The sequence below is a fragment of the Aspergillus pseudoviridinutans genome, assembly GCF_018340605.1.
Source record: "Aspergillus pseudoviridinutans IFM 55266 DNA, scaffold_8, whole genome shotgun sequence".
NCBI lineage: Eukaryota > Fungi > Ascomycota > Eurotiomycetes > Eurotiales > Aspergillaceae > Aspergillus > Aspergillus pseudoviridinutans.
The window spans coordinates 2031239-2047282 of record NW_025091288.1 but is presented as its reverse complement, the minus strand read 5'-3'; the positions used below and the strand labels follow the sequence as shown (position 1 = coordinate 2047282).

Below are 16044 nucleotides of genomic sequence, written 5' to 3'. Positions count from 1 at the left end.
TGGGTCACATCCTTCCAGGGACGGTAGGACGTATGACAGCGGGTTGAACCTTACCTGGGAGTATAATAACCAGGGAAATAGCCTTTTGAGTCCAGTACTGATGGTTTTTAAGCATCGGTCCAGGCACCTGACAACTGCACCAAATGTAACCGTGTAACATTTGCAACCTTAAGCCCATCAGACGACGAAATCATTTCCTACGTGGTTTTCGGCCGAGACTCGGCCTATATAAGATATACGGTACATATTTGTGTTTGAAATATAAGATAATTTTTGCTTATTTAATTAGATATTTTTTTTTTAATATGTAGGATTCTAGAATTCCCCAGCTCTTGCGGAGTCGTACTGTAGTAGTAAGGCCGGATCGGGATGAGTTCCAGCGGGCCGCGAGATCTGGATGATCCACTATACAGCGTTAAATCGCTGGGAACGGATGATTCTCCGTACCTGGGCGGTTGTGTTCAATACAATTATGCGTATTCTTGAGATATACATGAGTGTCTATTCCCACTATATACAGTCACGTCTAAACAAGTCCAGCCCAATCTCCAACTGCAATAGCCAACGGTGACAGATCTTGAATATTCGGGACAATGTCCGAGTCTGAGAAATTGCAGATTCCTCACGATGCCAACGAACAGCCCCTGGCGGTCACCCTCCTCGTCATCGGAGTGGGCGTGGGCTGGCTGGCTAATTACCTCGGAATGATCCGCAAGTCATTCCAGGACCGCACCTACTGCATGCCGTTGGTTGCCCTGGCCTGCAATATTTCCTACGAACTGGTGTACGTGCTCTATCCCCCAGACAGCCCGATGTGGCCGATTGTCTTTGGCCTCTGGCTGGCTGTGGATGTAGCGGTCGCCTACACTACCATGCGATTCGGCCCCAATGAATGGGGACATGCCCCTCTGGTCCAACGGAACCTACCTTGGATATTGGTCGCGAGCATTGCCGGCTGGATAACTGTACATCTGGCACTGATCGCCCATTTTGGACCTGTCGAGGCAGCCGCCTGGAGCGCTTTTGGCTGCCAGTTGTTCCTGAGTGCCGCAAATCTCTGCCAACTAATGGTCCGAGGCAGTAGCCGTGGGACTTCTCCTTTTATCTGGTAAGAAACTCTTGTCCTCGCTTACGGATTGAATTGACGATTCTTTTCCTGGTTCTAGGTTAACTCGCTTCATGGGAACTGCGATTGTCTTACCCCACGAAATACTGCGGTATAAGAATAAAGATCCGACCGTTTTTTGGAACAACCCCTTGGGCTGGTGGGGCGGAGCGGCTTTCTATGTATTCGATATTTCCTATGGTATTCTGCTCTGGAAGATCCTACGATCCGAAAGGACAGTGGCAGTGAAGTCGGGGGGAAAGGAAGGCCCAATTACAGTCGAGAAAAGCAGAGTGAAACAAGTGGGCAGTGCTCCTTAGTGGGATAAGAATGCAGAGCCATGAACTCGATTGAGCAGGGCCATGGCCATAACTTGGCATATTTAGCCACAATATTATGCGAAAAACCTTCCCATGAATGTATAAAATACCTTTACTTCTATCATGCTGCAGCAGAATGGACCCGACTTTCAAGATAATCATTGTCGGGGGATCAATTGCTGGCCTTACTCTTGCGCACCGTCTGCACAAGGCAGACATTCCCTGCATTGTCCTTGAAAAGCGAGCTGCAATTGCTCCCCAAGAAGGAGCCGGAGCCTGTCGCAATCCTACCAAACAGGGGGCGAATCCTAGACCAACTGGGGCTCTATGATGCTGTTGAGAAGCTGGTTACGCCAAAACACGTATTGAATATATGTTTCCCAGACGGATTCCACTTCAGCAACCTGTATCTCAAGATCATAAATGAGCTGTAGTTTTGCCTTGTGTCCTCCTGTCTGATAGGTTTTGGTATCGACAGCTTTGGGTTCCCAATCGCGTGTCTGGACCGTCAAAAATTACTCCAGATTCCGTATCAATCATGTCCCAAAAGAGTGAACATCTAAACGTCATCCGGGTTGACCAACAAGATAGCCGTGTGCAGGTGCATACTGCAGATAGACGCACCTACGAGGGTGACATCGTCGTGCGCGCCGACGGGGTCCGCAGCTGTGTTTGAACTCAGATGTGGCGCGCAGCAAATGTGCGACGGCCTGGTCTGATCAGTGATAGCGAAGTCAAGGGTGAAGGTTCCTCCAACTGTTTATATTGTCGGAATTAGCGAAACTGAGACTGACTGTGATCATGGCTGATAGGAATGAGTATTGAGTATGCCTGCATTTTTGGCGCCTCCTCTACGGTTCCAGAATTGAATGAGCAACACATTCATTCAAGTATTGGCAACGGGACAACAATCATCCTCATCCCATGTGTCAATGGATGACTGTCCTGCTTCATCGTTGTCAAATTGGATCAAAAATATCACGACGGCAGCGCGCCGCGTTTCTCTGTCAAAGATGCTGCAGCCTGGGGTGAGCGATTTACAGACAAGTACATATGGAAGGACATCAAATTCAAGCAGGTGTGGCAGAATCGCGGGTCCTTCGCCATGGTGGCACTGGAAGAAAAGGTGTTTCGAACCTGGAGTTGTGGCCGCATTGTTTGTTGGCGATAGCATGCACAAAGTATGTCACTTGACGAAAAGATGACTACCCTGCTGGGTCTAACATTTTGCTACTTCAGATGACACTGAATCTTGGGCAAGGGGCCAACTGCGCTATTGAAGACGCGGCCGCTTTGGCTAACGGGCTGCATGACGCTCTGCGGGCTGGGCATTCAGCACACAGGCTCTGCGATGAGGAGATTGACAACCTTGTCTCCGAGTTCAGCGACGTACAAGTCAAACGCATGTCCAAAATCTACGCCCTGTCGAGGATCGTCGAACGCTTGCACACTCGCGCAAACCTTGTATACAGGGTAGTGTTGCGATATTTGGTTCCATACGCTGGGGACGAAACCGCGAAGAGTGTTTTGAAGATTTTAGAAGGGGCTACAGTCTTGGACTTCATCCCCGTACCCACTCGCTGAGGGCCCAGCTGGGCACCGCGCAGGAGGGAGGAAACGATCTTTCCGAAATGGGCTGGAGAAGCGTTGGCAGTTTTGTTACTGATAACACCGGCGTGGCGTCAGTCAACCTGAAATCTCCTGGATACTACATCTAATACATGTCGGCTCTCGGCGGCTCCCTCATAGAAGAAATTCGATGGCACGTTAAAGATACCTGTCCATGGCAGACCTTCATGCATCCGAAGGTTAACTAGGGTTAGCTCGTAGACTGATGTTCCTTAAGGCAAAACTCGACAAGGAGAACGATGGCCCAAAACCTAAAAAGCTGATCAAACACAGGTAACTAATGTTTAACAACTGTTACCTCATCATTCTGGTCTAATCCAGGCCGGAATGTTGAGTTACATTGTCGGCAAGCCACGTTTGATTATATGTAACCCTCCGTTTTCCCGCCAACCAGAATGTCCAGATTTTAACACAGACGAAAAGTGAAAAGTTTAGTGGGTAGAGCTTAATTAACCTTATTGAATGCGACGTAAACTAACTTCTGTATACTGCTTCCGGATGAATTTACCAGTGTCTCCCAGCCAATCATGTCACACTCTTGGGACAGACTTCAGGGGCCTTGAACTGGGTGGCTCAGTTAATCTCACCGTATTGAGTGCCTGTAGAGAAAATACTTACTGAAACATTAGCATAGTGTGTTCGCAAGTTCATATTGCAGAAGTAACTACTAAGAGGCTATATACAATGCTGACCTGTCCTTGTGCTGTTAAGCTCACTAGTGTTCTGTAAGGTTAGTTAGGGTTATTAACTTAACCTTATGCTCAGTCTGAGTAACAGTGATAGGCAGCCACACATTCTAAATAGAACTATTTTTAGAGCTATCTTACCACGTACCCCTTGTGATGCAGGTTTGGTATAAAGAAATACTATAGTCCTGTTCACGAGTTAACTCATGTTCGCGAAACGATTCGGTTTAATCAATCTGGTAATACTAACAGTGCCAAAGTATTTCATCACAAAGCGTGATACAATGCTCCATCTCTTACTCCMAGTTCTGTTAGAACTTGCAATCCTATAAGAGGCCGCCATCCTGACAGTGCCTCGCTCAGTGCGGGGAATATTGTCGTCCCGATTCAGGCACTTGGTGATGGGAAAGAGCGAGGACAGGGAGGCTGGAAGACCTGTAGCGCATGCGCAGTCAGCGTTCAGACCAAATGTCGGTGCTCCTTCGCCTTCGTCGAGTTAAAGCCTCCTTCCTTTTCGTTGTCAGCATGTACGGAGTCTCAGCGAAAGGCTTACTCGGACCATAATCATTTCAAGGTTTGTCAGTGACAATTCTTTTCAGGACAGAGTATTTGCATGCTGCACTGAGTGGCGCCGATGGCTTTGAGGTGCTGCAAAAGCTTGTCTCTCCTTCCAATCTATTCTCGATCACCGGCCAGTAGCGCCTTAATCTTGCCATTTGTCTTAGTGCAAGAGAGAAAGGATCAGGGGCACAGAGCAACGAGCAGAGACATCAGGGGCATGGGATAGATTCGTAATGCGTTACATTCTTCTTCGTAGCGTAGCTATTCCAATTCTTCTACTACCTACACCCCACTAGCAGTATCTTTTCGCGGCTGGAATCTTTGCTGTCCCAAAACCAACTAAGTATTCTCTTTCGTGCCGCCCGTCCATCTTGTTTCACCGTTCCAGTTCCAACACCGGCTGGATGACATGCTGCACCTGGTCATCTGTCTGGAATAGAACAATGGCAGCCGAGTCAGTCACAGACTTTCCCGTGTGGTGAACCAATACGTGAGAAGAGTTGCTATGTGTAAAAAGTCTTCAGAGGCCCGTACCTTAACTTGTTTGGAGAGATGTCGAGGCGCTGAATGACCCAAAAGATGCTCATATCACTCACTATTGCCTACTGCTACCAGTTGACTCTGATTGGAGCATCCCTACCAAGTAGCTGCATGCCAAGGAGAGTAGTGAAGCACAACGCGGTGACACGTTTGAATTTAGTTTAGTAAATCGGACAAGGGTATTAAGAGACCGACCCGTCTGCCTAATAAAATCGAGTGCTCCATCCCTCTTTCTGCATCTATCAACAGTCCTCTACCACAATCATGGGTTCTGCGACAGCAGCTCCAAACGCCGAAAAGGATCAAGAGATCCCCGACTGGAATCTTACAGAAGTAGACCGCATGCTCCTTCGCCAGACTGACGAGGAATACGAGTCACACTCCTGGGACGAGCTAAAATGGATAATCAGTATGTATTGCCCTTTACGAGATACTACACTAAAACACAAACCAGAGGAAAACAGACTTGAACTCTTCAAGCGGCTCCCTTCGCATCTCAGACGCTACATCAACTGGTCCAAAGGAATAAAAGAGCAGTACGGCGACATCCTCAACTACATCTGTCAGGAGCGTCTCGGCTGGGACCAGCATGACTCCAAAGTCGCGTTCAAGAATCCGATCCCCTTTGCAAGCCCATCTGACTATTGTATTCGCTTTAACGACTGGCCGTACGGGGTTGCACCGGGCATCCGGCACCTGGTCGTCTGGCTGAAGACACCGTTTCCAGTGCACGAAGACGGAAATCTGACCGCCGAATCACGCGCGTGTATCGAGACGTTTGTATCGGCTACTTTTGTGCAGCGTTTGGCCAGAGAGGTCCATGTGGATGCGCCTGAGGATCGCGTGTTGTGGTTCAAGAATTGGGCGGCGTTGCAGAGCGTGTCGGCGCTGGAGCATTTCCATGTTATGGTGCGGGATGCAAGCGAGGAGGCCTTGAGGGAATGGATTGGGGAAGATAATATGGTGATGATATGTGATGTGTCCAAGTGAGCATTCTTTTCATTTGCGTCTCATCGGGGCTATACAAAGTTTACAGTCTAGTCATATTGGATTGGACGTGATTATTAAGTTGAACTTTTGCTACAGCTTGTGCTATACTATTATCTGACAGATTTTACGCTTCAATGCCGTGGAATACTCCGTGCTTATAATATGATCATATCTACCACTTGTATAACTGCCTCAAGTGCTGTGAGGACGATGCTTATTGCGAGGAAGTAACGCCCAGATAATGATCAAGAGAACCAACAAAGCGAGAATGAAGGGCTGCAGACTTTGCACTCCGTGCGCCCCAGATATAGCACCAGCAACAAAGGGTAGTCTACGCCCAATGGGGATTTACATGTTAGCCAGATGGTCAAGCAGCAAAGTTCATGCGCATAGTATACGAGGATGTGAACTTACATCGCACCACCACCGCCGGCCAATGCTGACGCCAGCCCGATTCCTGGAGTATGCAGATGCTTCGGGAGTAGCTTGGCCGCCACTACAATTGCTGCGGGAAAGAGAGGGCCAGTAAAGAAGCCAAGCAGCGAGACAGCAACGGCAGACACGACAAACCTTGGGACCAGCCAAAACACAAGCTCCAGGGCAATCGAAATAGTAAGGTAAATAGTGATAGCAATCCGCTCTCCTTCATAGTCAGTCAGCATTCAAGTGCCAGAGCTGCGTGGAGGGGGTACATGCCCAACCAGTCGTTCACGAATCCGAGTACCAGACGGCCGATAGTGACACCAGCCCAGAAGCCGGTTGAGACAAGACCAGCTTCGAATGGCTCTCCGTTGCGGACCTGGACCATAAAATCGACGACCCAGCCGCCGACGGACACTATCAGATTTAGTGATCAGGTCATTCCCTCCGGGAAAAGTAAGACGACCTACCTTCAACACCCATGTACACAAACAGCCACACCGCTATCAGCCAGGTAATGGGGCTTTTCATTGCTTCTGTAGTTCTGCTCCCACTACTGCTATCGGGACTCCTGCAATTCTTGACTCTGAAGCTGTCCGCATTTTCTTTCCAGAACATAGCCACGCTGGCCAGCAGTTCGAGGGCGGAGCCACCAAGCAGAGTGTAGTAGAAATAGTTCCAGCGTAGGCCGGACTTGATCATCTGCGTCGCAATTGTTGGGCTAAGGGTCGCCCTGCGATCACCGTCAGTTTTACTGTGACGGTCATCACACATGACCCACGTACCCGAGGCCATAGAATGCCTGGAGGAAACCCATCATCGTGTTTGCATTGGCCATATCAGCAATCCAAGAATTCCATGCCGCGTCGATGAGGCCATTTCCCAAACCAACAATCACATAGACGGCCAACATTACCGGCCAGGGCGGGTGGATGGCCATTATCGCGAACGGAATGATATGGCATAGGGGACCGATGATCGCAATCCCTCGCTGTCCAAATGTCATATGAATCTTGTTGACAATGAGGGTGGCCATCGTGTATCCGGCAAACGGGGTCACGAAAATCAACGAGACCACGGTGGTAGACAACTTATAGTCTTCGCGAAGCTACTGTGTGTCAGATTGTCGTGAGGCAATGGAATGGACTTTAGTTCACGCATACATATGGGACGAGCGCCTGGGAGAAATATCATTAGCTCTGTATTTTGTCTCCGTGCAGGGACAGCTCACTCCGTAGACACCATCGCTCGCTCCTACAACCGCGAAGCTGGCGAAGGTGGCTAAAAGGCGCCCTTTGTTGATGGGAGGGTCATTCCATTTTTGCTTTGCTTGAACGATTGCATCGTCAGCACTCGGACCAAATGTGCGGACTGGGCTCCGTGACTCTTGTTGTCCTTGCAAAGCAAGCTCAACTGTGGTCGTCGACATATTTGCTTGATTAGAAGAGAGAAACAGAACGAGGCAGGTAAAACGAGGGATATCAGTGCTGTTATGAGTTAATAAATACTGTCGTAAGCATCTTTCCCCGCATGATGACTCAAGATCTGGTCTTTGTTTGTTAGAACCTGACCCACTGATTCGGAATCATAGCATATCTATGGACAGCCAAGTCTCCAGGCTGCAGCCTCTAGACTAGGGTTCTACAAAGCTGATTCACTGTCTGACAGGGTACTTGCTTATTCCTAGTCTACGATGACGATCCTACCCGAAAGGATCAACTCCTGCTTATGTGTATTAACCAGGTTGTAACCACTCTATGATTAGAGCATTATGTGTTTTTTCTTACTCGCTTTTACTTCCCTTTCCAGGCTTACACAGACGCATTCTAATTTCTGCATAATTTGGATTTCTAAGGTATTCTGCTAATCACCTTACCAGGCCATTGCATTGACCTTGTACCAATCCACAGTCCTCTTAACGCCTTCCTCGAGGCTACAAGCTGCGTCTATCCGAGATTCTGGGGTGCGGAAATCTCATTCCAATGGCCGGTTCATTGAATAAAGGCCAGTGACGTGATTTATCCGTCTCTCTGCGCTGCCAGTCTTTGCACCATCACTTCGGTTCGACACCACGGCATCGATGATCCGGGTACAAAGATGTAGTTTGTCGATGCGTCGTCCGAATCCAGAATGTAGGTAGCATTCGGCTGACGACGCAGGAAGACAGTGTTGAAGGCACTGCGACTGTCAGAGATATACCATCAACGCTTAGCGTCCGTCCACATTCTTCGAGCGAACAGTGTTGGTAATCACTCCCCCTTGTTTCATACCGCTTGACCATCGGACGCTGCATTGCTGGCACCATAGAGGTTTACTAGCCGTCAGTAGACCTCGGCTGAGGACATGTTGACACACCGTTTCACCTCATTCTTGTACGCATACTCGCGGACAACGTGCGTGCCCATCCCGGGTCCGTCAAGATGCGCTACTTCCGTCAGTGGGACATTCAGGGTTAATCTTTAGTCTGCTCATTCTCCATTGCTATGGTTATCGCTGAGACCCGCTCCAGTATAGTATGGATTATATTGACAGAGATTTCTACACTCATAAGCATCCGTCCTTTAAAGAAGAACGTGCGGCTCTTGACATTTACTGATAGCTGAAGGTGAGTGATCTTCCAAATACGGTTACCTATTCTATGAGGTTGTCCAGCGGAAGCATTAGTTTCTGATCTCAAGATACATGTGCGTAGGAACTAGATTCTCGACTCCATAGCATATGACGTCTGAGTATTGCGTAATCTTCTTTTGGTGTCATGAGTCTTGAGAAATTGTCCACACCCACAGTGACTTGGCCATCCGGATTCTGTCTTGGAAATGAGTTACGTGGGCCATTATATACAATTGTCCTTGAATGAGGACTAATTTCGGGAAGACGGGACATTCTTGCCAAGCGTTGGCCTCTTACATAGGCACGGCCATTCATCCAACCATAATGGAGATAGTTATTGGACATAAAGATTTTTGCATATCAGGTGTACTATCCTCACGGCGCTACTGAGCATCCCCGCGCTTATGCCTCGGAATTGGAGAATAAAATCGATGTCCCAGGAAGGACAATTCTGGTTGAGAATCCCCCTCACTCTGCCTCCACGATTCAACTGAAAATGACCCTTGAACCTATCGCCCTTGTTGGAACCGGATGCAAATTTCCGGGATCATCTTCCTCGCCGTCCAGGTTATGGAATCTACTTTGCAACCCGACAGCGGTAGCAGCTGAGCCACCTTCCACTCGATTCAATGGAAGATCATACTACCATCTGGATAGCAATCATCATGGGACCACCAACACCAAGGAGTCCTACTTCCTGTCCGAGGATATTCGCATGTTCGATGCCTCGTTCTTCAATATCTCCGCCAGCGAGGCCGAAGCCATAGACCCTCAGCAACGGCTGTTGCTAGAGACCGTCTACGAGTCCCTAGAGCGGGCCGGGCAGCGGCTCGACGCTCTTCGTGGCTCCTCCACAGGCGTATTCTGTGGTGTGATGATGGCAGACTGGGCGACTCGAGTGGAAATCGACGATCAAGTATGCCCCCGCTATACCATCACCGGGCTGGCGCGGACCAACATCGCGAACCGGGTCTCAAACTTCTTCGATTGGCACGGCCCATCCCTTGTGGTAGACACAGCTTGCTCCTCGAGTCTGGTCGCCTTGCATCAGGCCGTGACGGCTCTACGCCAGAGAGAATGTCCCACAGCAGTAGTGGCGGGGACAAACCTTCTGCTGCACCCCAATGTCTTTGTTTCGGCGTTGAAGCTTCAAATGTTGTGCCCCACTGGCCGCGGCCGCATGTGGGACGCAAACGCTGATGGCTATGCCCGTGGCGAAGGCATTATGTCTATCGTTTTGAAACGCCTGAGCGATGCAGTTGCCGCAGGTGACCCGATTGAATGCGTGATCCGAGCCACATGCGTCAACCAAGACGGCCGAACAACGGGCCTCACGATGCCGTCTAGTAAAGCACAACAGGATCTGATCCGGTCCGCCTACCAGATGCTCGACCTGGACCCAGAGCACAGAGACGAGGATCGATGCCAGTATTTCGAGGCCCACGGAACCGGGACTCCGGCCGGGGATCCCCAAGAGGCTTCAGCCATCTATCATGCTTTCTTTGGAGATTTGCCATTACAGCAGCAACATAGGGAGACTGAGAAACTGTTTGTGGGATCAATAAAAACGGTGATTGGACATACAGAAGGCGCAGCCGGCATAGCATGCATTGTCAAGGCTTCATTGTGCATTCAGCATGGAGTGATCCCACCCAACCTCCTGTTCGACCAACTCAACCCACAGCTTGAACCATTTTCTACCAACCTGAATGTCCTAGTGAAGGCTATGCCATGGCCAGCTCTGAAGCCCGGGGTTCCACGCCGCGTGTCTGTCAACTCATTTKGTTTTGGGGGCACTAATGCGCATGCGATTCTTGAGAGCTATGAGGACAGCATGCTTGCAATAGGCAAGCACGCTCAACTATCGCCTAAAGCCCCAATACCCGTCGTGCTGCCATTTGTCTTCTCCGCGTCTTCTGTGCGAGCGCTTGCTGCCATGCTGGAACAGTACATTCAATATCTCGAAGACAATCCCATGGTCGACCTAGTGGACTTGGCATGGACCTTACTACAGCGACGTTCCTTCTTGGTGCACCGTACCGCCCTTTGGACACCTACAATAGATCTCTTAATCACGAGAATCCGCGAAGAGCTTGACCTCATCAAGGCCAAAAGGCGGTCGTCCGTCGTAAGCTCCCAGACACATACAGATGAGAAGAGACGCATCTTGGGGATTTTCACAGGCCAAGKCGCACAGTGGCCGCAGATGGGGTTGGACCTTATCACTCACTGCCTTGAGGCCAGGAACTGGTTAGCGAAATGGAGAGATCGCTTGCCGACCTTCCTGTCGAGCTCCGACCAAGCTTCTCCCTCCAAGAAGAGCTGGCTGCAGCCCAGGCTCACTCCCGGCTGCATGAGGCCGCAATCTCACAACCATTATGCACAGCACTCCAGATCATTCTTGTTAATGTTCTTTCTGCTTTGGGTATTTCCCCAGCTGTAGTCGTTGGTCATTCCTCCGGTGAAATTGCGGCGGCATATGCTACCGGACTCTTGTCATCGGCTGACGCCATCCGAGTCGCCTACCTGCGAGGTCACGTCGCGGGACTGGCTGGAGAGGGAGCAATGCTGGCGGCTGGAATTTCTCAGGAGGAGGCCGCCGTTCTCTGCCAGCAACCCGAATTTGACGACAAAATCAGCTTGGCAGCAGTGAACTCTTCTTCCAACGTCACGCTCTCCGGTGACCTTGATGCCATATCTCAGGTTGAACAGATACTCCTGAAAGAGAAGAAGTTCGCGCGGCTTCTCCGCGTTCACACAGCGTACCATTCCCATCACATGGCTGCTTGCGTAGAAGCTTACCTGCGAGCCTTGGACGCAGCAGAGATTCAAATTCGCTCCCACTTGTCGTCACAGTGGTACTCTAGCGTCTATGAAGCACAGGAAATCACGCTGGAGCAACATGGCTACGGTATGACTAGGGACTACTGGAAGGACAACATGGCCAAGCCTGTGTTGTTTTCACCAGCATTGGAGGCAGCTTTACGCTCCAGCAGTCACGATGTGCGCCCTGATCTGGTCGTCGAGGTAGGGCCTCATCCGGCTCTCAAAGGCCCGGCACAACAGACGATCACAGATCTCTTCCCTTCGGAGATTCCCTACGTCGGGTTACTGAACCGTAGCCAAGATAGTATTGAATCATTGGCAAAAGCCATCGGCCACTTCTGGATTCATTTCGGGCCGCATTCAATAGATATAGCCAGCTACGTCGCACTGTTCGACAGATCGCGCAAGCCACCAAAGATCGTCCAAGGCCCTCCCACATACCCTTTTGAACACAATCAACCATATTGGTTTGAGACACGGGCGGTGCGGGACCGCTTGTATGCTTGACACCAACCGCATCCGTTACTAGGAGCTTTTGAGACTAACTCAACGGATGGCGAGTGGCGCTGGCGACAGTACCTGCGCCGGGAGGAAATTGACTGGCTTGATGCGCACCAGATTCAGTCCCGTACAGTGTTTCCGGCAATAGGGTATCTGGTCATGGCATTAGAGGCGGCTGCCATCGTTGCTGCCAGTGGGGGCGTGCGGCTTGTGCAGGTTGATGAGTTCAGCATAACCCAGGCCATTATTTTCTCGGACGAAAATGATACCATGGGGGTGGAGACCCTGTTCCGAGTGAGCGATTTCCGACTCCAGAGTAGAGATAAAGAAACTGGTTCCTTCAGCTGCCATGCCACGATCGGCGGGAGTTTTACTCTTTGCGCCTCGGGGAAACTGACTCTGGGATGGGGAGAACCCGAAGCTTGCCTGCTGCCATCGCGAGCTCCTGTTAATGAAGACATGAGACCGGTGGATGTGAATGGCTTCTATCAGTCCTTGAAACGAGTCGGCTACGGCTATTCAGGACCGTTTCAGTGTATTACCTCTCTTTCCCGTCAATTAGATGCGTCAAGAGGCAATATCACGAACCTTGCCTCTTCGTTGCAGTTCCATCCCGCCGTATTGGACGCCAGTCTGCAGATGCTTCTTGCTGCCCTGAGCACAATCAGAAACGGACAGCTGGATAATATGCTAATCCCGACCGGAATCGATCGTGTCATCTTTAATCCAGCCTACAGCCGTCACTGGGACCCCGTCGGTAGTGAGGAGCCCCTAGTTGACGCTGTCGTCAACAGCCTTGGCCCTGAAGGATGTTCTGGAAACGTGCAGTTGTTTACACAGAATGGCGACGACATTGTTCAGATGGAGAGAGTGCGAGTCGCGCCCTTGGAGAAGACATGCCAGGGTCGCCGGCCGTTCTCCCAGGTAGTCTGGGGCCCCCTCGTCCCGGACGCAAAAAGACTATCGTATACGTCTTCGGCGGAATCTGTGACTCAGACTCTGACCATCGAGCGCATAGTGCTCATTCATATCAAACTTATTAGCGAGCAGCTTACTCCCGCTGACCACGAGGGCCTCGACTGGCATCGTGCACGGGTCGTCGCTTGGTTTGACCATGTGCTGTCGTTGACACGGTGGGGAAAGCATCCAATCTGTCCTCCAGAATGGCTGGATAGCGCCCAGGAGGATCTCGATAGGCTGATGAGCTCGCTGCCTTCGAAACTACCAGCAGTGGCCTTGGGCCGGGTGGTGGGGTCCAATATGCTGCGGTTCTTGCGCGGAGAGACCACGATCCTCGAGGAAACGCGCAATGACAACCTACTCGGCCTGTTTTACAAATACGATGTCGAGACGAAGACTGCCAATAATTGTCTGGGTGACGTGGCCAGCCAGATCGTCTTCCGCTATCCACGTATGAAAATCCTGGAGATTGGAGCTGGAACCGGTTCTACCACCAGCGCCACGCTGGCTCGCATTGGCCGGTCGTACCACTCGTACACCTTCACGGATATCTCCGTCGGCTTCTTCGAAGACGCCCAGCAGCAGTTCGCCGAACATGGAGACCACTTCCTCTACCAGTCCCTTGACATTACGCAGGATCCTACCCAGCAGGGCTTCGAGGATGCGAGCTACGATCTGGTGATCGCATCCAATGTCCTCCATGCCACGCCATCAATTCGACAGACCTTGAGCAATGTTCGCCGCTTGCTAAAGCCTCGTGGCTACCTCGCTCTGATGGAGGCCACCAACACCGACGCTCTCAGCGTTTCCTTTTGCTTTGGTGGCTTTGAGGGATGGTGGGTTGGCGAGAAGGACGGTCGATGTGGGGTCCTAGACTGAGCGTCTCACAGTGGGAGGAGGCTCTTCAGGACACTGGCTTTGGTGGTTTGATTCTGTCTCTGAGTTGGGCGATCCGCGATTGAGCACCTATTCGGTCCTACTCTCACAGGCGGTCGATGATCGCGTGCGACTTCTGCGTGAGCCCTTATCAGAACCAGACACTGAAGTCGCTCACACGCTGGTGATTATTGGCGGTGCTGAAAACGACACATCGCGCCTTGTCGACGACATATCTGGACTTTTAGGTCCTTACTTTTACCGCGTTATTCGAATACAAACTCTTGAAACGTTAGGTGATAATGGCTTGCATGTCTCGGCCGGTAGCGCCCTAGTCCTTACCGACGTCGACAAACCATGCTTCGAGGACCTGAGCGAAGACCGCCTCAAAGGGCTTCAATACCTGGTCGGAATGGCTTGGAAGCTTCTTTGGGTGACCGCTGGCTCGGAATCGGACTGCGACTGGTTCTGCATGAGCAAAGGCTGGCTGAAGTGCCTCCCTTACGAGCATAAGGATGGCCTGTATCAGTATCTCAATGTGGTCGAACTCGCGGACCTTGATGCTGTCGTTGTTGCTCGCACACTGATGTGCTTGGTGTATACTGGCTAGCCTAACCATTACACTCTGCCTGACCGTGTCTGGGTGGCAGAGCCCAAGCTGCGACTTGAAAAGGGCGCTATGAAAATCCCGAGCTTTGCGGACGCGCCGGAGTTGAACACTCGGTACGAAGCCTGTCGACAGGCAGTCTACCAATCCGTGAAGCTGGAAGATGCATCCGTCAAGCTAGTATTGTCTGATTCCAGCGGTCAGTACGAGCTTCATATGGACAATGAGCACAGCGATGCCCCAAAAACGCTCGCTGCTACCCAGGCGTATATCCGCCTGCATATTCGATGTTCCAGCGCGCAAGCAGTTAGGGTTGGGAGTGGAAGAGTCTTCCTTCATCTGGTAATTGGAATAGATACCAACAGCAACAAATGCATGCTTGCCTTTGTTGACAGAAATGCCACTGTTGTCACAACGCCAGCCAGCTGGTGCCGTGAGCTTCCAGCTGAAGTCTCCGAGAACGACGAGCAAACCTTTTTACATGCCGCTGTAACAGCTATTGTGGCCTACTCGATCATCCAACAGGCAGAGGATTCCACGGTCGTGTGGGTGCATGAAGCAGATGAAGCCCTACAACAGGCAATTGAAATGCACGCTGTTACCAGAGGAATTCGACGCCATTTCACCACGGCGGATTTGTCCAGTCAGCGGGAGAATACCGTAATTGTACACCCACGGAGTTCGATTCGTGTGCTTGCCAACCTCATTCCCCCACAGCTTTTCATGTTTATATCCCTTGATTCGGAGGATGGGAACGATGGGTTCTCTCGGAGCATCAGCAAGCTGCTGCCTTACCATGTGCTACGAGGGACGATGAGCAGCCTATACGGCGTCGTGGCGGTACCACCAGTTCATGAAAACCAGATGTCCTACCATTTACTGACCGAGACTCTTACAATGGTCACGCAATTAATGCAATTAACAAGACTTACCTCGCTGCCGGTGGTCAACCTCAAGCAATTCTCTGCTACAGGACTCGAGGCGAAACAAGGCCTCATTATTGACTAGACTCGGTACGATGTCTCTAACCCACTGTCTATCCGGGTCGAGAAAGCGAGCTCCATGATCAATTTGTCCCAAGACAAGACATATTTTTTGGCTGGGATGACAGGCGATCTGGGTCGCTCAGTCTGTCGCTGGATGATCACCCGCGGAGCCCGCAATGTAATTCTCACCAGTCGATCCCCGAATGTAAGTTCTCGATGGCTGGAGGCAATGGCAGCAAAGGGGGCCAAGGTAGTCCCAATGAAGATGTCTCCGTTCTCCAATATTTGGCTACAACATCTAATCCATCAGGGACCTGTCGAACCGGGAGTCCATCGCGTCCGTCTATCGCCATATCCAGCAGCATCATCCACCCCTCGGAGGCATTGTGAATGGAGCATTAGTTCTGCATGACGCCCCCTTCGTTAG

The 16044-nt window shown here is 50.8% G+C and overlaps 5 protein-coding genes across 5 annotated transcripts; 4 read left to right on the top strand and 1 right to left on the bottom strand.

Moving 5' to 3' along the window:
- Positions 1-593: 593 nt before the first annotated feature.
- Asppvi_010807 (uncharacterized protein) lies at positions 594-1425 on the top strand (the record flags this gene model as incomplete). Its single annotated transcript, XM_043306643.1, has 2 exons — positions 594-1108; positions 1167-1425. The coding sequence occupies 2 exons, from the start codon at positions 594-596 to the stop codon at positions 1423-1425; spliced, it is 774 nt and encodes a 257-aa protein (XP_043162578.1).
- A 1105-nt stretch (positions 1426-2530) lies between these two features.
- Positions 2531-3009, top strand: Asppvi_010806 (putative FAD binding monooxygenase; the record flags this gene model as incomplete). Its single annotated transcript, XM_043306642.1, has 2 exons — positions 2531-2551; positions 2665-3009. 2 exons carry the CDS (start codon positions 2531-2533, stop codon positions 3007-3009), a joined length of 366 nt encoding a protein of 121 aa, XP_043162577.1.
- Positions 3010-5105: 2096 nt separating this feature from the next.
- On the top strand, positions 5106-5831 carry Asppvi_010805 (GIG1 family protein; the record flags this gene model as incomplete). The annotated part of the gene is made up of 2 exons (XM_043306641.1): positions 5106-5250; positions 5296-5831. The coding sequence occupies 2 exons, from the start codon at positions 5106-5108 to the stop codon at positions 5829-5831; spliced, it is 681 nt and encodes a 226-aa protein (XP_043162576.1).
- A 410-nt stretch (positions 5832-6241) lies between these two features.
- Asppvi_010804 (MFS transporter) lies at positions 6242-7680 on the bottom strand (the record flags this gene model as incomplete). The annotated part of the gene is made up of 5 exons (XM_043306640.1): positions 6242-6401; positions 6524-6668; positions 6722-6984; positions 7037-7359; positions 7483-7680. The coding sequence occupies 5 exons, from the start codon at positions 7678-7680 to the stop codon at positions 6242-6244; spliced, it is 1089 nt and encodes a 362-aa protein (XP_043162575.1).
- A 1677-nt stretch (positions 7681-9357) lies between these two features.
- Positions 9358-15639, top strand: pyr2 (non-reducing polyketide synthase pyr2; the record flags this gene model as incomplete). Its single annotated transcript, XM_043306639.1, is given in 5 exon segments — positions 9358-10989; positions 11106-12170; positions 12249-14010; positions 14039-14619; positions 14635-15639. The coding sequence occupies 5 exon segments, from the start codon at positions 9358-9360 to the stop codon at positions 15637-15639; spliced, it is 6045 nt and encodes a 2014-aa protein (XP_043162574.1).
- Between the last annotated feature and the right edge of the window lie 405 nt (positions 15640-16044).